The sequence below is a fragment of the Hippoglossus hippoglossus genome, chromosome 4, assembly GCF_009819705.1.
Source record: "Hippoglossus hippoglossus isolate fHipHip1 chromosome 4, fHipHip1.pri, whole genome shotgun sequence".
In the NCBI taxonomy this organism is placed as follows: domain Eukaryota; kingdom Metazoa; phylum Chordata; class Actinopteri; order Pleuronectiformes; family Pleuronectidae; genus Hippoglossus; species Hippoglossus hippoglossus.
This window is the reverse complement of record NC_047154.1, coordinates 9,887,804-9,909,413: the sequence shown is the minus strand read 5'-3', so window position 1 is coordinate 9,909,413 and position 21,610 is coordinate 9,887,804. Positions and strand designations below refer to the sequence as shown.

Sequence of the window (21,610 nt, the reverse complement as noted above, 5' to 3'; positions counted from 1 at the left end):
GCTGTATCAAATGAATGCTAAGATAAATCATAATAAACGTTGTTTTGTGTGTGTGAGTGTGTGTGAGTGTCTGTGTGTGTGTGTGTCTGTCTGTCCGTCTATAGAATATCTATTTATGCATTTTGGAAAACCGTGCTTTATGAGCCAATTTAATGATTTCTTAAATTCGAAACAAAAGCTAATTTCTCACTTGAGACATTTGTCCTACATGTGAAGCAGGCCACATTCTCCCTTTATGTGTGTGTGTGTGTGTGTGTGTGTGTGTGTGTGTGTGTGTGTGTGTGTGTGTGTGTGTGTGTGTGTGTGTGTGTCTGGAGACATGAAAGAGATGCCTCTGTTGTGATTTCACAGTTTGGGAGCAGCCGGGTCGGGACTTTCGGTGACTCATCCCGTCACCTCAGAGGCTTTGCAGCGCTCATCTCGCAGCTCACTTGAACGTCAGAACCTGCTCTCCTACTAAATCCCAGGATGCAACTGTCTCTCGTTAGTTACGGCGCCAACACCAGGAGGCCGACAAGTGAAACATATCAATCCATCGCACCTGGCCAACACTCTTATTCCACTTTCCAATGTGTGTGATTGTTGTTCATAAAGCTCTGTGCCAACAATTTAGAAATGTTATCTGCTGCAGAAGAAATACCAAAGACACTACTTACTTACTTTCTGTTATAATAGCTAATGGCCTGTGCCAGTTTGTAGAAGGAGAAAGGGCAACCCACTGTGAGGTCCTGCTCTGTGATTAGGAAGCATACCCATCAAGATTAATGAGGCTCCAGGACTAATGTTCCCCCCGACACCAGAACAGCACCTTGCCATGTGTCACTGTCAGACCACAATCTGGGTCAGGGCACATTACTGAGACCACAGCTCGCTGCCTGGAAAACACAGATGGAATATGTTCTTCTCCCGTCTGCGGCACCACAGTTGACCCAGAGGATTCAGGTGAGAACATTTAGACAAAACTAGCAAACTTGATTAAACTTTATCCACCACCACCGAATCCAATGCCCACCCTCGTGCATTCGCTCGCACTCATTCACCTTCATATCCTACCTCATGAAAACCACATGCCAGCAAGTGGAGAGCCTTGATACAAGCTTCCTGCCTCAGGAAATTGCTCCGGCTATTCCTGACAACGCTTATCTCTGCTGCTGTGTTGGCTGCACAACAAACACACACACGTCACTCTATTCTAACATCATGTCAAAAATACCGGACGTGCTGGTAATCAGCATCAATTTGAACAAGGTTATTGTCGACTCAGCCATTCTACTGCTGGGCTAAACAGTGAAATCATCACAACTCTAAGATGATCTATAGGAAACCCAGCTGCAGTGAGCCGAGCTGAGCTGAGCCGAGCTGAGCTGAGCCGAGCCGAGCTGAGCTGAACTGAGCTGAGCCGAGCAGTGGGGTAAGACAGTCGGCCACATTTGGATCGAGCTGAGCAGAGCAGAGCACAGCTCATCTGAGCTGATCAGGGCAGGGGCTCAGTACAGGAGCATTGGGTTGTGTGTGTGTGTGTGTGTGTGTGTGTGTGTGTGTGTGTGTGTGTGTGTGTGTGTGTGTGTGTGTGTGTGTGTGTGTGTGTGTGTGTGTGTGTGTGTGTGTGTGTGTGTGTGTGAGTCAGTAATTATGGTTCTCCTCAGGCTCAAATTACCTCTCTGTAATCAGAAAAGCACCGGCTATTCTCAGAGTGAGGAAACACTGAGTTTTTTCTTAGATGACTGGTTTGTCCGAAAGAGGAATCATTGGTTTATATACAGATAAAAAGGGTTTATGTGTTGGTAAATGATGGATAATAGATTAATATTATTTTCTGCTGTGTAATGTAAAGCTTGAGTTCTTTTATTATCCACTCTGTCAGTATCCATTTAAAACTGCTTTGATTGGTTAATATGTCATAAGAAAACAATTATAAAAATGTGGAAAATGTTGGTTGTCTTGATTTATGGGAAATTCCTTTTTCAGTTTCCCACTGATGAGCACAAATTAAATTTCATTTATTATTAACTGCATTGGTTTATGATGAGCTTTTATCCAGCTATCAGACTTAGAGTGTGTCAGGAAGTGATTATACAGAGGAAGAGGAAGGATTGTTTCGAAACTGAAATTATTTGTATTTTGACATAAATCACCATGTTGAAATTCAATATTGCATTATTAATGAGAGTGTGACTGTAGTTTCTCTTTAATTATGAGCAAATATAATGCAATACTTTGTCATCATATCCAAGATGCATATTTCTTCTACACTAAAACATCACAGACCATCAGTGTGGAGGAAGTGATGCTGATACGTCTTTTATCCTAAAATCCATCATAAGAATTCATGCATAATAAACTCCTGTGTGAACAATTTCTTCTGATCTACAAGTTGTGCCACATAATAGTGAACCTGCATCCTGTCTGTCTACAAGGTAGCTTAGGATACTGCATGATGTAAAGAGAAGATATTGGCAGGAATTTAATGAGCAACAGAAGATTGAAGACAGCATGCAGTATCGTATATAGTCCCAAAATAGACTTTTACATAAAATGTATTTTGTACTCGAAATAATTCTGGTCTGTTATCAGCCAACATATACTCTGATATGATTTAGCGGCCATTTGTCCCATCAGTCCATATATTGGTACATCCAATTCATCCGCTTTATTTATTTCTATAAACAAAAAGCAAGAGGAACATTCAAAAAAGTGTTCATTTAATTTTCTGTGTCATTACTTTTTATTACTGTACATAATAAAAAGGGTTATTTTTGTAGATTTCAGTAAGACACTAAAACTATTCAAACAGCACTTTAAGTAATAGAAGAGAGGAAGATGTAATTCGAGGCTATGAAAACAGATCAATAAATGTGTTTTTACTGTGAGATACTGGCTCACCAGATAGATATAATTATGCCTATATTGACACACAGTACATGATAAAATACTGATATCAACTACAGAATATAAATGTTTAAACTCTCTTTTTTTATGTTTTAGTGACCCTCGTTTTCCAAAATTTGAATAATTTCTTTGTATTTCTATTTTTATCAATGCTATTATGACTATGGTCTCACAAAATGTTGACTGTTGCAGTTAGAATTTTGTTGTTTAACGCTTAAATATATGTACATATTTTTTCAAGTCTCTAAATAGGTCAGGAGAGAGATATAAACAGCTGCACTTGTGTCGTAGTTTTTGTACGATTTACCTCTGAAATACAAAACACAACCTAAAACAGAGGTGTCCCTTGTGTTTAAGCCTCACTTGTGCATTGTGTGTTTCTCATATATCACTAATAGGATTTATACCCTATTCATTAACATGGGTTCTAGGCCCATATTCTTGTCCTACACCTCATTCGGCTGTAATCATTAAGAAAATGTCATCAGTAACTATCCAACCAAACTCTTCCGTCCTTTCATTTTCAAACTAAAGTAATCCTGAACCCTCCTTCTTTCCATGTGATTGTATGATAAATGTTAGAACTCCGCCTACCTCCTCCCACTGGTGGATGTAACGGATGAGTCTGGAGAGCCTCAGCAGTCGCAGCAGACTGAGGATCTTTGTGAAGCGGACGATGCGGAGCGCCCGGGCCGTCTTGTAAACCTCCGAGTCGATCCCTTTCTCCACGATGAGAAAGATATAATCCACAGGTATGGAGGAGACAAAGTCCACCACGAACCAGCTCTTCAGGTACTTCTTCTTGATCTTCTTGGGGTCGAGGATGATCTCGGTGTTGTCCTCAAACACGATGCCCGTCCTGAAGTTGAGAACCAGGTCCATGAGGAAGAAGGTGTCGGAAACCACATTGAAGATGATCCAGGGCGCTGTGGTCTCGTCCTTGAAGAAGGTGATGCCCACGGGGATGATGATCAGGTTGCCCACCATGAACATCAGCATGGTGAAGTCCCAGTAGAACCTGACGGGATGGAAGAAGAAAATACAAAGGGCAAAAACACATGAGAGCTGCACAGTAAATCTGAGCCAGTAAAACTGAAATGTCTAGATGGTTATAGTGTTGCTATTTTCAGTGCACATCACATTCTGATTGGGCTTGATTTATGACAAGTGGAATTTCCAGCTTGCTCTGTATCTTGAAGTAAAACACTCTCACAGGCCACTCACACACACACACACAGTCAAGAAACAGCACCACCTTTATAACCACAGTGAAAAATGGCTGAGCTTTGATGAACGCCTGCTTTTAAAAAAAAACAAGTGCCCTGTATCTGCTCCAGGTCAGATAACCAATATCATCTGACAAAAGAAACAGGGTCACACCAAGGACAGACAGAGACGAGAGTGTCACAGGAAAGACAAGCTGGGTTCTGAGTTCATTTCAAATCAAAAAAACAAAGGATACAGAGACCTGTGCAGTGAACATGGCCACAGTTTAATGCTCCATCACCCAAATACCCAGTTGGTTTACCGAAACATTTATTCATCTAAAACAGGAGTTGTACAAATGCCAGTCATGCCATACAACTGCCCTGTGACTTTATTAGTTCACATCAAAATAATTAATCAGCAACTATTTCGATAGCTGATCAATTTGTCAATGCAATCTTGTTCAGAGAGCCCAAATTACTCTGGTTTGGGATCAGTTAGAAGTGAGGAACTGAGTGAAGTGCATTGCTGAGTCATGGATCCCATAATTTATAAGCTGTGCCAGTTATGGGGCATTCAAATAATGAATAATTAATGTTATCGTTAGTAATGTTTTAATAGCAAAATTCAAATTAAGAGCTCAAATCATCAGTCCTTATACAGATCAGTGGGGGAGCTGTCCGTGGTGCTGAAACAGATGTTCAGACACATTCCAGCTCAGTGACGCAACTTTTTCAACTTATTATAACTTATTCAAATTGCACATTATCTTTCTTTAGGACAAGTTTAACCTATTTGGTCAAATTACAAGTTAAAATGTAAGCATTAATAATAACTGTCTGCTGTCTCTTGCTAAGGTGCTAAGGTGCCTTTAATGGGAAACGTTGTATTTTTTGTATTTCCTCATATAAAGTTGTATGTATGGAGAAGGGAGGTTCCACTATATCCACAGTATGAAGCAGACATCATCCGCTCTGTATCTTCTCAGTGGGGCCCCTACCTGAAGTCGCTGTACGGGTGGATAATCCAATTACCCGCTGACTTTACGCGCTCCTGCTCCTTCTCCACCGCCTTCTGGCTGCCAAACATGCGCAGGGAGAACTTGTTAACTCCGGGCTGAAGCATGGAGCTGAACTGCCGCTGCATGTACGTCTGATTCCCTCTGGAGTCCCCATCGTCCGGAACTATCTGAGAACCATCCTCGGCTTTGGAGAACGTGACAGAATGTCTCGACTGCAGACTCGGAGTCTGTCCTTTGCCAGTCGGGGCGTAGGAGAAGGAAACTCTGGAGTCCTTCTTCTCCATCGATGCCCCGGTCCTGACCTCGGCTCCGCGTCCCTGCGTCAGGGACCCCGGTGAAGTTATGGAGCCGTCCATGCTCTCAGCCTCTGGTCCTCCTGCCGCCGCTACTCCTCCATCTGCCTGCTTCTCCTGCCTGGAGATGAGGGAGGAGAGGCTCCCTGAGCTGGTCGGGTCCCTTCTACAATCTCCGTTTTTGTTGCATATCATACCGAAGCCTGCCTCTGACGCTGCGTCCCCTGCGCTCCTGTGGTCTGACTCTGAGCCACCTCCAGCAGCAGCAGCCCTGTGGCGCGGCGGAGAGGTTGCGCTGCCGCCGGCACTGAGAGGCGCAGAGTCCTCGGGGCACAGGAGCCACAGCTCGTTAATGTTGGAGTTTTTGCGCGCAACGGACGCGGCTCCGCCTCCTGGCGTGAATTTCTTCATCTCGGCTCCTCTGCCGGTGCCATGATCCGCGCGTCCGGTCGGGCTGGCGACTTGAGGTGGAAGAAGAAACAGCTGCTGGAATTTGGACTCCTCCTCGCCGTCCTCAGCCTCGTCCATCACCGGCAGACGAAGACACACACACACACCTCGAACCTGGCGAGACTGGGCGGCGGCAGAGGAGGAGGAGGAAGGTGTGAGTTCAAAGCAGCAGCTGCAGCAGCAGCAGCAGCCTCCTGCTCTCCATTCACAACACTTCAGGATAATAGCGTTGCTATGGTTACAACCTGGCTTCTGTCATTTTATGCCCAGTGTGTGTGTGTGTGTGTGTGTGAGGGAGGTAGAGAGACAATACCATTATCCTTGGGCTGCAACCGTCTACAGGTAGCTCATGTTGAGTATTAAATAAAATATTGAAAAACCAACTGACTCACTCAGTCTCAGTGTTATCAGAAAACCCATAAAAATGATTCCTATATAAGGATATTGGTAAATACTAAATAAACTCATCTGACAGGAACATCAGCCACTGCTGATCTCAGGTAACTAAATCAAAGAAGCTGATCAGCCAATAATCCGCGTTGCCATGGTCAGGTGATCAATAACAAGTAGCCATTTACTAAAACTAGACTGGGCGCGTGATTCTACAGCATCTGCCTGTTGCTTTGTGTCAGTTGTAGTCTGGCCTCCGTATCTTGGTTGAAAGGCTCCACCTTGTGGACGAATGACCAGACTGCACACTCTCAGGCTTCCCAGGGGTTTCTACTGTAGAACTCAGCAGAGCCTGTAACAACACTTAGGAAACAAAGTGTTCATTGTATACTGCACTTGGCTTTCTTTTCAAAGAGAAACTGATTAGGCTTAATCCACATTTTACACTAAGGTACACACTGAGGTAAACACACATATCAAAGTGATAAAAAAAACGATGCAGCGTCCGCTTTCTGTTCAGGTTGTTGTGTATGTTTCAGTTTATAATATTTAGGTTATGTTTTCACCCCTGTCCACAAAACAATGAACAGAGTTCCACAAAACCTGATGTAAGGATGCTGTGTGTATGGGGCCAGGCAAGATGTCATTACATGTTGGGGCAGATCCAGATCAGGGGTGGAACCATTTAATATAGATTTCAAGGTTTTCTCTATTCTCAGAGAATAATTCATTGGGTCTAGATGAAAAAAATTAAAACTTAATGCAGCTCCATTGAATTTAAGGGGACTGTTGGGCCTTGGTGGAGGTATGTGCTCTAGTGTTATTCTGGTTCCTCCTGTTAGTCTCTCTTCTTTCCGTGATGGTGACAAAGTTTTCAAGTTGGTCCGAGGTTAGAATGAGGATTAAGTGGAGTACGAGAAATAAACAACGTGGATTTCTTAAGTCAGTCTTTTTAGTGTGAAATTCCCACATTGTGTTACTGTCCCTCCACCACAGCTCAATAAGGCAAGAGTGAGGGAAAACACAGAGGACATTTTGTACTTTGGCAAGAACTACTTGATTTGCATTATTTGGACTGTTCAACCGTGTAGTAGCTTTGGCTTTAGAATGGAATGTATTTTTGCACCAGACGACCATGGATTCTGTCCCCATCACCTGAACAGGAAGCCCCCTACAGAGAGATATTTACAAGTCAAGCAGGGCAGGAAAGATTGTGCCAAGTGAAACCGGTTTTTCGCACCTGTTGTAAGACATGTGAACTTCTTTCATAACTAAGTAAACATGTCAGTGGACACACCCTAAATGCTTTACTGCTGTTTTAAAAGTTAATGTTTGTGTTAGGCATAAAGGAGTCTATAGGAAAACAATTATTAATATTCAAAATGTATTTTCTGCAGTTTATACCTTGAAAAGTCAACATTTCATTGGAATAAAGTTAGAGAAGTAAACACAGGTAAAATCAAATACCTTTATTCAGTTTGTGCAAGTTGTTCAACAGATGGTGTTCCATGTAATTGGATGGTACAACAGTTTGCACAAATCCTGTTAGGTCTTTTTTTATTCGTTAAACTCTGAAATGGTAACATCCAATCACAACACTATTCAGGTTAAATGTATGGCTTTGAATCATCTACACAGTGAAGGGGACAGAGACAGTGGTCCGACAGTCGCACAGAAAATGATTTAGCGCAGATCACAATGAGTGAAAAAGACAAAACAACTTATTGAATGTTCATCTGCAGTTTCTTAACATTAGTGTACATCAGTATTTACGTTGCATTCAACTGAAGCAACACAATTTGCATCTCTTGCACTTGGTCCTTAAAAAGGTTTTTTATTGTGGATGTGACATCGGCAACAAACACAAGAGGTGAATAAAAATTTATTTTAAAATATGTGAAAATTAAAATTAAATAAAAGCATGACAAATTTATTATGGCAACCAAACCTAAAAACATTGAATCTTCACAATTTCCGCATTTTAATTTAAGCCTCACATTTTAAATTGTAACAAGTGAAAAAATGCAAAGAGGAGTGAGGAGAAACGGTGCTTGTTAAGGCAAAGTATAAAACTCTGCAGAGAAAGGTTTGCGGTGGTTTCGAGACAGATCAAAACGTGTGAATTCAAACACGCTTCAGTCGTCGCTATAAGAATGGCAGTGATGGATCAGGATCAAAAAACGTGTTTCAGATCCTCTAAACAAAACTTGTGCTGCTTTACAAGTCACCATTCCTGATCGGAGAATATAAAAAGTAAAGACTGACAACTGTGTGGTCAGTGTAGGAAGCATCAGCATGAACAGAAAAGAACCACAAACTAAGCATTCCTCACATGAACCTGCTAATGATTTCACAACAAATACACACACTTGGCTAGAACAGCGTTTAAACTCATGCAATATTTGCCCCGGAGGCCTCAAGCAGAAAATATTATTTCACACTATGTTCTCTGGTTGCACAATGTGGAGAAGAATATAGAAGAAAAGTAAATGAGAGGAAATCCTTCAGGTTCTTAAAACATCAACACCCGAGCACAAAAAGGTACTTATAATTGCAGGGTGCACAAAAGAATGTGCCAAAAAACAGCCGAGTCATGGACTGCCATCTGCGCGTCCATCTAGGAGGAGAAAAACAGAGACATGAGTGAAATACAGTGTTTGACCGTGGCGGAAAAAAACTCACTTTTCAAATGCTGGATAGAAGAGTTTGAAAATAAAATAAGATCTTATTTTTTTAATACATATTCTATTGTTCAAGTGCATATTTGTATTTTAATGGAGACATATTATACTATTTGTTCATGTGAACTGCCCATGTTAAAAACAGTTGATGGTGAAAGCCATGGCTACTGGAAGAGCGGAGAGGCCTCTCTCTTCATTTGGGCTTCCTGAAATAAATATACTGGTGACATAACCCACACATAAGACTAATGTTTCCCACAGAACTCAGTCTTTCACACAGACTAGAGTGACGCAAAAGGCAAAAGGCAAGTGGTGCAGACAGTTCTACAATGTATCAACAGAGTAAAACGCTAACTTAGAGATCTCTTAACTTATTATAAGGAATGTGCATTTCTTTGGTCGTTATAAAACTGTGGCAGGACAAATCAGAATATGACAGGCCTCTAAATAAATGACAGCAACGAATACAATTTCTCTATTGTTCAAATTGCACTCTAACAGTTTAACAAGTAAATATTTAACATTTCAGTTAAATGTATATTTTTTTAAAAGGTCAGCAGCTGGAAATTTTGCAAAAGTTGCCAATTATACAAGTTCTTTAATAAACAGAAAGATGGTGATCCGATTCAAACCATGAGTTCTGTGATCCGTGGTAACCCTAGTGAGCATAGACGCTGATGTCATGTATCATTTATTATGCAAATGTGGGCCATCATGATGCAAACCAAATGAAAAATGATGAACTGAAAAGTAGGTTTGAACCTGAATGAGGATTATCGGTCTCCTTTAAGTAGATGAAGTGGATCTATCTTACACACTCACCACTTTCAGCTTCTAGTTAGAATTCCTCTGCCTCACAGTCTTGTCTTTGTGGTTGTCATTAGAGTTGCTCTTCCTGAAAAACACATTATAGAACAAACATTACGTTCTGTAACAGAAGTCAAAATCCAAAGTGACGATCAAGGTAGGAAGCTGTTGAGAGCACTTACAGAGGAGCAGATCCTGAGTCGTCATCTAGAGTCGATCAGTGAAGGGAGGAAAACAAAAAGAACAGTGAGTTGATAGCAGGTTACACTTGTGACTGGTGTGAGTAGTAGTACATGCCCCCTCCCCACGGATGATGAAAGCAAATGTTATAACATAGTATCCTCTGCAACATGACTCCAATGAGGTTATGATCAAATCCAACTAAACATGAACTGAAGCATGCCCACCACCTGTTGAGTATCTGACAATGAATGAACAAAGTCCTTGGATCGATTATCAAGCACACAATCACTGTTGTGTGCTAAATGTCACTGTTTAAAAATACTTTATATAAATGGATCTCAAGTAACATTTGAAAATTGCCATTCATGGACACTTTTGTACACTGTTGAGTATCACCCCGTAGCATCACAGACGCTCATGCAAAACAAGCAGAGGACACCAAAGGAACACTGCAGAGGCCATATTGAGATAAAAGACAGTAGGCATCTAAAAACTGGCAGAGCTAACACACAACCTGGCATGTACAGTGTCCGTTTCGACACCAGAGCAGCAGCACGTAGTCACAAGGTAAGGCAGAATAGCCGATATCTGGCCAAACGGCGAATGAGTTAAATGGTATCTGGTCTGGAGAAGAGGGTTGCCTATCCTTTATCATGCATAAAGAACAAGATGCAGAAAGGCATGCAGACACAATGGTGAAACTTCTCACTTATCAACCTGTCTTATTTCAAGTCAAACCAGTACACTACACTGAGTGACCCCATATGACTCTTTCAATGGCTCAAACACTTGGATTTGATAAAAGAAACGTAGCCAGGAAATGAGGTGGAGAGAAAACAGTTGAAGCTTGCTCTGTATACATTGCCGGGCCAGTGAAAGAGTGACCTAATCTTTGAGCACATTCCTCAGGTGGCTCTGGTGAATAAGGAAAGCAGTTCATTCAGGCTCCACGGGCATTTCTCCTTGTCGTCATCTCAGCTCAACCACTTCAGTCTGACATGCAGTTTTGTTCACTTACCAAAATGCAAAATCAGCAGCGAACAGAGAGGTAAAAATGTAAATAATAAAAAAAATAATAGTGTCTATCACAGATTGCTTAAAACAGAGGCAAACACTAAACACTGATATATAAAATGTAAATAATGACAAAACCATAAGACAATAAGGCATCATATGGAATTCATGCTACATTCCATACAGCTCGACCTAAAGAGCAATGCTTGCTTTTGATAATCTCCTTGCAACTTGAGGGCACATCATCTTCTCAGCTCAATGTTCAGTAACGAGCCCTACAGTTTGATCTATTTTTATAAAAGGACTTAAACAGGCTCATTTTCATTCATTTAGTCTGACATTACATCAGAGGGAAATAGTAACTAGCTACTCATGGCTTTATTTCCTACTACAGTCATTATTAAATTGGCCACTAAGTTTTTGAATATACCAACAACTGTGGCCGACTGGCAATGACAGTCCATGTGACTGTTCAGACCAAAAAATAACAGATAAAAAAGTGATATGAGACCAGAATTTTAAACCTTGGTAAAATATCACACTGATAATCCCTTCATTTTATGTTTTGATACATGTATGGCAGTCAATTAAAGTTACAAAATAATGTAAAAGGATAATGACTTTGCATGTGCTTCACTGGCAAATTAATGCCAGAGAATGTTCAACCTGTTTGTTTATGTTCTAATGGTTTTTTATATTTTCCCTGAACCCTGTGGCAACCAAACAGTAGCCGATTTGAAATAAATGAGAAGTCAGCCTATTACACCAGTACTAATGTCCGTCTGAACACGTCCTGACAGTTCAGCACATGTGTTGTGTTCTAAGCAGCATGGCGTACATACCGTCGGTGATCTCATCGGGCTTTCTCCTCTTTTCATAGATGAAGATGATGGCCACCAAGATGATGACCTCGGCCACAATGCCAAGGAAGGGCCAGAGAGCGGCCAGGCGACTGCGAACACGCAAGTGGATCTTATCGGAGGCTGTGCCGAGTTCGTTGGTTCCAGAGCAGATGTAGTCTCCAATGTCGCTTTCGATACTCAGGTTATTAATGGTCAGGATGGTCTTGTTGGGGGTGCTCTTGATCTCGTATTTGTCGCTTGTGCCATTGACGATAGGCTGAGGGTTAATATAAAAAAAAAAGACGTATGCAATCATTCTGCATCATTCCATTTTGATTTATATAATAAATATTTATTTTATTTTCATTTTAACTGCCATTACAATATTAATAATGATTGAAATCTTTAGGTTCATGTTCCTATTATAAATAATTTGAAGTGTAGATTGATGCTATTTGAATAGCAGAGCTTGAAGAGCCGGAGAGATACGTACTGTTTGCACGTCATCGACCTCTTTGGCCCAGGTCCAGTCAGTGGGCAGTGGATAGCCATGGCCATCACACATCAGCACAGCTTGGTCGTTCTCATTGCCATGCTCGGAGTGTTTGTGGGTAGAAACATGGGGGAGTGCTGCAGCAAGGAGAGAAACACGTATTCAAATGAAGAATATGAAGGTTTGTAAAAAGAATACACTAATCTTGATGTTAGGGGGTTATTGGAGGCATCTTCTATGGTTGTCATGATACCAAAATGTTATACTTCAACAAGATACTAGTAGGAAAAAACAATTCTCAATACGACTTTCGGTGCCACAACAAAAAGACAAAAGGTCCCGTTATGTTGAGAACTAAGGTTGATATAATATTTTTCTTTGAAGCATATTCATTTATTTCATAAATAAATACATATAATGGGGTATCAATACTTTAGACCACCTTAGCTCCTGGTTTTTCAGTAATAAATTGCTTAATCCAATTCCAAAAGTCAAATAGATGGAATGTATTCCAAATAAATCAGGAGGGCACTGTCAATATCTTGATGTTGTGAACAAATGGATCAGACAGTCTGGACATCAGAACCTACTGTTAATAAAAACATTGGATATCACATGATGCTTCCTGGAAAGTGGCTGCTAACATTTATAAGTGACCCAATCAGTAACTATAAAAAACATTTAAGTTGCAAACATTTGACGTGACCATGGACATTTAAATGACCAAACTTACTTTTGACTTCGATTGTCTGCTTCACCTCAGGCTCAGTCATGAACACACATTCATACTTCCCAGCTGAACGGTGAGTGATCGTGTGCAAACTATGCAAAGACAAGAAAATTCAGGATTTGACAACACCAAGCAAAGCCATACATAGAAATTGGACGCAATTATCTGTACGGACCTGGCAACCTAGCATATAGCAGGTAGAAAACTGTGACCACTTTAATCAAAGTGATTAGTTTTACAGTTGATTGGAGTAGAATATCTACAGTAGAACTCTGTTTAAGCTCAAGGGCTGCGTGTAAAAATAGAGCTGCTTGTCCTAGCAACAAATATTTCATATTTTCCAGAGTAATAACAATCGCACTTTTGTTTGGTGCTGTTGTCTCGTGCAGTCCGGCCTGCTCTCACTAATGGGGAATTAAGGTCAGGGCAAGTGAGCACACTGCTAGGGGCGCTTATCCCTGCTGCCAAGACTACCGGCAAACCTGCACATCTACACAGTCCATCTCTCTGCTAATCAAGAGCGGTGAGCGCCCCTAGCTCTGCAGCTGATGGAGGCAGCCACGGAGGAAGGGGGGAAAAATGCGAGGGAGAGAACATCAGAGGATAAAGATGGAAATGCACTGTAGTAAGAGAGCCAGAAATGGAAAGCTTAACAATCAAAGTAAAGGACAAAAGAAGGAAGATAATAAAAGCTAGAAGAAGAGAAGAAAAGCAAACAGCTCTATCTAGGCTCAGGGATTATTGAATGTCTTCTACATCAATGTTTCTCAGTGCATATTTCAGACTGTAGGTAAATCAAGAAAAATAAAAGACAACTGGGCTTTTCAATTTCTTGTATGGTTCATTCACTCAGTAGTACAACTCAGTCGATTGACAATTAACTGAGTTATTCGGCTCTACCAGTAAGATTATGCAAACACTTCCAGATAAGAACACGTATATTACTATAAGAGGTTGAGTGCCAGAGAATCTGCAGCGTAGATATGCCTGTATAACACACTGATAGATGCAGCTACTCACTAGAGGGCCGTGAATGGAGTGGAATTTTTGGACACTGAACTATCGATGATCTTGCCGTTGTGCGTCCAGTGGGATCCCTTGATGGGAAGGCTGGACTCTGTCAAGTTGCAGCTGAGGATTGCGGCGGTCTGATTGCTGACCTCCGTAGGATCGGCAATGATGTTTGGGGCTTATGGTAAACATAGAAAAAAGAAAAGGAAATTATTATACATTCTTGTATTGAAATGAAACAAAAAATCTGCTCATTGGCATTAATCTAAATTCTTGGAGGTTTAGTCACAAATGTTTGTTTTAACACAGGATCTAAAATTTCTGTCTTGAAATGTACCTTTAAATTTTTTTTCTACAGTCTTGATTTCCATTTTGTCTCACGGCACTCAACAGTTGCCTTAACAGAAATTATATTGATGGTCATGGACATACTGTGTACACGATAGCCCTATGCTATTACACTCTGTAATGAGCAGAGAAATAAAAGTCCCCAGGTGGTACAGGGTTGGGACACAAATATTTTTGTAGAAGCAACTGTTGAGTGTTGTGTTGAGAACACATTTTCCTTCTAAGTTTGAGACAGAAAACAAATTTTATGTGACACGTGTTAGTTCTGCACTATACCACACAGAACTTTCAAAAAAGTGGAAAAAGACATGAGATCTGTCCCACCAACAGCAGAATGAAGGGAAGTAGAGGAGTTATGCCGAAAGCTAATAGATGAACTACAAAGGGTCACAGGGAAAAGATATGTTTAAAAGTTTCATGCAGAAGAAGCAACAAGGGAGGGATGTAAGGTTGTTGGCAGTTTCTCTGCCAATTCTCTGATAAAATGTAATAATTCAGTATTTTTGCTTCAATTGGGTAGAAGCGGACCAATTCTTCTAAAGTGACAAAAGTATAATACTGGACCACAGGAGAGGAACATGCCCCATGGCTGAAAATAATTGGTTGCCATCTTCTGTGCCTAAAGCTCAGTTATAAAGTCACTTTGGTTGTAAAACACAGGAAATGTGTACAAGAATGAACAATAGGGGTATTGCCAGTGTTAGTATCAATTAATGGAAATTGGTAGCAAAATGAATATCTACCAAGAAGCAACCCTAGTCAAGTAATCTGACACCCCATTTGTTTTTCTTTAAATTATTAAACATTCATGTTTTCCTTCAGTTGCCATGTGCAAATTTCCAGCCTTATGACCAGTATTAAAGCATCTTAACGTAGCATGGTGCTGCCTAAACCATGAAACCAGGCAAAAAAAGGCATCATGTTTAAGATATGTTGTGTATCAGGGAATGGGGGATTAGGGGGCGGCTTAGCCACACTGTATGACCAGGTTCATTCTCTTCTACGGGACAACTTCAGTGCTTTTGAGGAGAGGGAGAGTGGACACTGGGTGAAGCAGGATGGAGAGGGTACTGGTTTGGTAAGCATGGGAGTTTGATTGTAACAGGAGCTGAATGTCCAGGACTGAACTAATGAGGAGATAGTAGCCAAACTACGTTGACTGGCATCTCCTCATGCTTCCTCTGCCACTCACTTTCAATCACAATAATGTTTGCCTGCGAGCGGATCCACTTGATTTTGGGCGTCTTCTTCAGTTCATTGCGGTCAGGGTCGTTGGAAGCTCGGCACTCATATGTGCCCGAGTCGTCGAGGGTGAGGCTAGTGAGGTGAATGGTGCTTGTGGCATGTGCTACGTATGTGGCGTTAATTTGCACACGGTAGTCCCGTGCCCCATCAAAGAGCTGCGTGAAGGTCTCGTTGGGCTCTTCACCCTGTACAAACCACCACTGCACCTCTGGGATGGGGTTCCCTATCACCTCGCAATACAGCTCTGCACTGTCATTGATCAGCTTCATCTTAGACAGTGGAGACTTGATAAACCCAGCTGAGCCCCGGTAACAGTCGGCCCAGCAGGCAAAGGTTAAGAGAAATGTTGAATTTGGTGAGTGTAAAGAAAGACAGGTGATATCATGGATTGGTGATAAAAGGCAGTGATGGAAGAAAGACAAGCAAACAGGACAAAAAAAGAAAGAAGAAATAACGTTAATAACACACAAAATGAAATTATGAAAGTAAAGCACATAGAATAGGTTCAGATCAGAGCAACTTCTGGTACTCTGACCCACAAAGACAAAACAAAAAAATGCTACATGAAAGGTTATCAGGGGTGACTCAAGTCTACTTCAGAGCCCAAAATAAAGGCATGCACTCAGGTTCCAATTATGCCACAGCCTACAATTCTGAATGTTATAATGTTTAGTTTTATTGAAGAAAGGTGGTGATTAAATGTTATTACCTTCTTGGAGGCTGTAGTTTGTGATGCAGTTAAATTGTATGAATTAAAATCAGGAGTGGTATAAAATGTTGGTTTTCTATGTGTGTTATATGTAAAGGCTTCCATAGTATTAAGGTTAGTGACTAATAAATGTTTAGACTTATTGAGACATCCTAATGGAACAGAATGAAACAGAACAAATAAAGCAGATGTGGTTGAAATGAAAAAGAAAATTCACATAAAATCCAATTAAAAATCCATGAAAGCTTCAGAACATGCATTTAGAATTTGGGGGTTGAGAGGCTTTTCTCTGCTGTGTCGAGGGTAGTAACCCAGCAGCAGTTTAGTGTGTCAAGCCAGGCTAACACATCATGAAGACCTATTTCTACGTACATTCCTCCACTGATTTAATGGAGGCAATGCACATGACATCAATGTACATGCGAGTCACCAAGGTCACCCTCCACTAAGCAGCAAATGCAAACATCCATATACAGCGATCAGGGCATTCACATGGAAATAAACAGACAAAAAACACTGACATGCATCTTAACAAGAGAAAAGATTGTCACACTGGTTATACAAGTGCAACTGTGATGGAAAACTTTGGCTAGGAAGCTCCTATTAATTTCCATTTCACCCCTGGCCATTATTTGGTTGGTTGGTTTGATTGTAAGCAAGATAACACAAAAACAATTAAACATCATGTGCAGATCGAGACCAGGGGGCAGATCCAGGCATTTACTGTGAGTTCTGTGACATTGTGATATTGAGGGTTTTTCACAATATTTCCAGAGACAAATTAATTGATCTTGATGAAAAAATCTAGCACATTTAGGGCAGTGATATCTATGAGCGTGTGAAATTTGTGTTGTGCCTTAACGTGTGTTGTCTTTCCAGTACTGGAGCTTTCTACATTCACAGCAGGTTAAGTGGATTTGTCTGGCAACTCAGTGGTGGCTGGGGTGTTATCACGATGTTGGTTCAAGGGAAGAATAACATTCTCACACCACAGGCAAAACCAGAGTGTACATACCCCACTCCCATCTTAAAAACATTCTTACCTCAACAACAAAAAAAAAAGAACACCATCTTTTCTTCATTTTATTATTGAGATGTATTAAATTTTGTGGTGGATGATAAATTTAAAAACACTGTCAGTCAAGCAAACAAATTGCCAGCATTTATCAATATACGGCAATATAGAGCCTTGTGAACAACAAGAGCCCCAGAGGCTACATGTCTTGTTTCTGTTTTAAAGTGGCTAACCAGCCATTCCCAAAGGTCACCTTCACAGCACATGCTGTACAAAAGTTCAAAATTAAATATAGTCTAAGCTCCAGTCCCTGCTGTGCTTAGATGCAAACCAGATGAATCTTGACAATGTAAGTGACTGCTTATAACCCTCTGCGCCATAACATAAGAGAATCGCCCGTGTGTCCACAGCCCTTGAAATGAGATTTGTTTAGCACAAAAAGAAAGTAGCAAAATACCCCCAACTGTGTATACATTCTTTATCTTCTTCATTGCTGTTTCCATTCAAATAGCTGGTTGAAAATTAACAACAGCAGTAATTTACTCTTTCGGGAAAAAAGGACACACACAGACCAAAACCTGTAAAACTCTAGTCACAGAGTACATTGACATTTTCACACTGAACAGGAAAGGCTAATACAATGTAATGCCTTTTCCAATACAAGATGGATGCCAACAGCTCCAACATGATCAAAGAGGTGAAACACTGGGAAATGATTGTATTGTTCAAAGAGGTCATTTCAGTAGGGGTGCGTGATATGAATTGTCTACGATAAAATCATACTAGTTGTTTTAATGATGTGTGAACTGACCTTTTGAATGTGTGAAAAATGTAAAAAACAAGCCATGAGAGCCAACAGTTACTGCACCATGTAGGATGCTTGTATATGTAGGACTTTCTTAAGAACAATATATGACAAAAGCTTGAGACTTGACAGCAATAATTTATTAAGAAGTGAATCGTTTTTTTGCGGTATTTTAGATAACTTACTGTGACCTACATAGTACAACATGTTAAAAATTAGTTATTGCTTGTATACTGTTCAAACTGTTTGTCCACCTGTTTATCCAGGTTCTAGTGTTCATGCCCTGCAGTGAAATTGTGATGAGTAATCTATTTGCCTTGGATTCATGTCTTGTGTACATTAAGGCGAATTGTCTGTTCAAAATGTTGTCATTATAACCGCTTGTGAAGGACTTTGTGTAAAATTTACTAAGCAAATCCTTTCGAAGTGGTTTATATATACTTACACACACCTTTCTTTGTATCGTTTTACTTGAAAGACTTTTATACGCAAATATTTCAAGAATGCGAAATATTGTCTATTTATTGTTAGGGACAAGATCCCAGAAAATAGAGATACAATTTTTGTCAGTATCACACACCCCTACTTGTCACCGTCAAATATACTGAATGTGACCTGATTTGTCTAATGTAATCATTCAGCTGTGGTGGATTAGCACAGATTTGTTGCTTGTATTAGAAGGATGTCAACTCCCATTTGAAAAAACAAAAAAAATTGCACTGTTTCTGCACGACTGCTGCTTTGACTGCAGGCTTTTATCATATAAGGACAATTTAAGTAAGAGCAGGTTAAGCAGCTCGACTCTCAAAATAATCATCAATAAGTAAATGAGTCTGTATTCAACACCACTTATAAAATTGGGATAGAGACGTGGAGGTGCTAAACATATGTGGAAAAACTGGCTTTTCCTGCTTCTTTTCCCCACACAGATGGAGCTGGGATCTTATTCTCACGATATAAGATCAGTCGATTTAAGTCAAATAACTAGAAAATAATTTGTTGGCACATTTGTGTTTATGTAGTTTTTCCCTTCCATACAAACGTTGTTTCTTATGCACAAAATGGATTTTACTTGCTCGTACAAATCATCCTGTGCCACTGCACTTTACTTATAATATTTCATACAAACCACTACAGTGAGAAGGTGTATATGATTTACATAGTCAGCATTTTTATTTAATAAAAATGTATTCTCGAGTCTACCTCATTCTGACATGCCGTCTCTGTTACAACTGAATTTTCCTGATGTGTGGATTAGTAAAGTTTTATCTTAAATCAGCTCCACTGAGGAGCATTACTCCGCTGGTCAACAAATGACTCTGCTCCTCCTCTGAACACCCACACATACAACTGATCTTTAGAAAAACCTCCTGAATTCATACTTATGTTCCTGGATAATTGGGGCGTCGCTTCTGTGCTGCAAAACACTCTGCGTCATAATCTGAGGGAAGAATTTATGCAGGAGTGTGTGTTTCTCTGTGTGTGTGTGTGTGTGTCCGCTCGTCTCTGTCCCTCCTCACACACAAACTGATAATCACATGGGATATTCACCATCTAGTCCTATATTCTAGAAAAGTTATTAATCGATGATGTCGGAGCATGACTCCGGATCGTAAAATTTCCCCTACTTAACTTTACAATGTGTTGTTAGTGCAACAACACATTAGGTGATGAAATACTGAAGTGGAAAGAGTCTAGTGTATTTGTAAGTGTACCTGTAAGACTGTGCTGTGGGTGGCTCTTTTAAAGCTTTTTAAAGCAATTCCAACATTATTTTGAAATAACAAAACACACAATACATTTAAATCCTGACATGGCAGAGTACAACAACAATGGAGTCAGCAACCTGTGTGTAAATTATGTACAATGTGGGCTATTGTCATATTGTTAAGACTCCAGAGCTCAGTTGAGTGCTCATTCTCAGGCACGGCAACAACTGTTAGCTTTGTAATGTGACAGAAAATTATGGTCAGTTGCAATGCTGACATAAACAAATCAAGTAGTTAAAATATCCTTATGAATACTGCTCCCAGGGACATTTCAATTGTGACTAGTCAACGTTGCCTAAAGAAACAGCTGTTGCCACAATGCTGACAAACACATCCTGTGACACAGCCGACTGATCATGATAACTGATCACTGTAACCAAGCAAAGATCTATGGATGAATCTAGGTATGGATTCAAATGAAGACTTTGTTCAGTAACGTTTGAGTTTGGTGACCAAGGTCGATGAACCAACAGGGAGCAGAGGGGTTAGTGGTGGCTAACATATTAATGTACTATAGCACAGAGGCTGGAAAATACTGTGACACACACACACGACCTAGTGGCTCATTAAATCAGAGACATCAGATCATCGTTTCATCAGAAACAAGCCACCGACCATAGCAAGGGTGTGACGCTAATTCAGGTCCCTGTTATTAAAATCCTTCACTAAAAGAACTATGTTGAAGACTGTATAGAAGACTATGTTGGGCATAACAGTTAACGTATATAATTAATAGACAACAACCCTTAGTAGCGTTACGCAACAGCAACTTCTGATGGCACCGAACGACACAACAAGCAAACGCGTCGCTGAGCCAACACTCGTCGTAGAATAACAAGACCGATCACACGTATTAGCATTTGGCTAACGTAGAATAAATCCAAACGCGTGAAGAGATTTCATACGACGCAGATTGAAGAAAACCACATTCGACGTAAACGCCGTGTAAACCGCAGTGACGCGTCGGCCCGAGTGGCTCGTGCAAGACCGCAAATTAGCAAAGAAATGTGTCGCTAGCATCGACGCTAAGCCTGACACAGCTGATGTCATCACGGCTGTGTGTCGCTAACACTAACAGCCTTTTGTTTTATGTTAGCAGCGTCAAAAACACACCAGTCTCAGTGTTGGGACGCAGGCATTTACATGGACATTTATAGTCAGGGCAAAGTCTACATCTTCGACCAACATGGCTGACACCGAATTCTTCTTACCTGTGGACGCATTGGCTCGCCAGCAGCTGAGCAGAAGGGCACTGACAGCCCACAGGAGCTTCATGGCGAACACAATTCACCGAGCCGTCGAGTGAACAGTAATAATGTCGGAGAGAACGAGTCTTCTTCCTCCTCGGCTTCTTCTTCTTCTTCTTCTTCTTCTCCTGCTCGGGAACTCGCAGCGGGGATGAGGCAGCTGAATGTCCGGTCGCGCTGCTCGTCCTCTACCAGCGGCCGCGCGCACACGCCCTCGTCGTCACGTACGCGTGACGCACACGTTGGCGGGCGTGGTTACGTCAAATGTGACGTAAATGTGTCCCTATACAGTTTGTAAATGGTTGATCTTCATTTACAGCAGATTTAACTTATTCAGTGATAATGTTATTTTATAATGAGGAAAAATATTCTCTGTTTGATTGTGAAGTATTTCAAGCCAAATCAAATGAAAGTTTAGAAGTGTTCGAATTTGATTTTCAAATATATGGTCTAAAAATGATA

General features: G+C 40.8%; 2 protein-coding genes across 3 annotated transcripts in view; both read right to left on the bottom strand.

The window, feature by feature from the left end:
- Nucleotides 1-6,145, bottom strand: part of hcn2b (hyperpolarization activated cyclic nucleotide-gated potassium channel 2b) — a 39,544-nt gene extending 33,399 nt beyond the window's left edge. The window contains exons 1-2 of the mRNA XM_034582164.1: nucleotides 5,096-6,145; nucleotides 3,484-3,907 (exon numbers count right to left, since the gene is read on the bottom strand). Coding sequence (XP_034438055.1) covers nucleotides 3,484-3,907; nucleotides 5,096-5,937 — 1,266 coding nt within the window. The 5' untranslated portion in view covers nucleotides 5,938-6,145. The remainder of the gene's footprint in view (nucleotides 1-3,483; nucleotides 3,908-5,095) is intronic.
- Nucleotides 6,146-7,705: 1,560 nt separating this feature from the next.
- Nucleotides 7,706-21,383, bottom strand: bsg (basigin). Of its 2 annotated transcripts, none has more exons than XM_034582167.1 (9): nucleotides 21,272-21,383; nucleotides 21,113-21,241; nucleotides 14,020-14,188; nucleotides 13,003-13,091; nucleotides 12,270-12,406; nucleotides 11,777-12,053; nucleotides 9,920-9,932; nucleotides 9,753-9,825; nucleotides 7,706-8,866 (listed from the first exon to the last, which is right to left on the bottom strand). In XM_034582167.1, the coding sequence occupies exons 2-8, from the start codon at nucleotides 21,174-21,176 to the stop codon at nucleotides 9,765-9,767; spliced, it is 810 nt and encodes a 269-aa protein (XP_034438058.1). In that variant the 5' UTR covers nucleotides 21,177-21,241; nucleotides 21,272-21,383; the 3' UTR covers nucleotides 7,706-8,866; nucleotides 9,753-9,764. The 2 variants fall into 2 exon arrangements, with proteins under 2 accessions (XP_034438058.1, XP_034438057.1); XM_034582166.1 differs by having other exon boundaries at nucleotides 9,920-9,944; nucleotides 21,272-21,380.
- Between the last annotated feature and the right edge of the window lie 227 nt (nucleotides 21,384-21,610).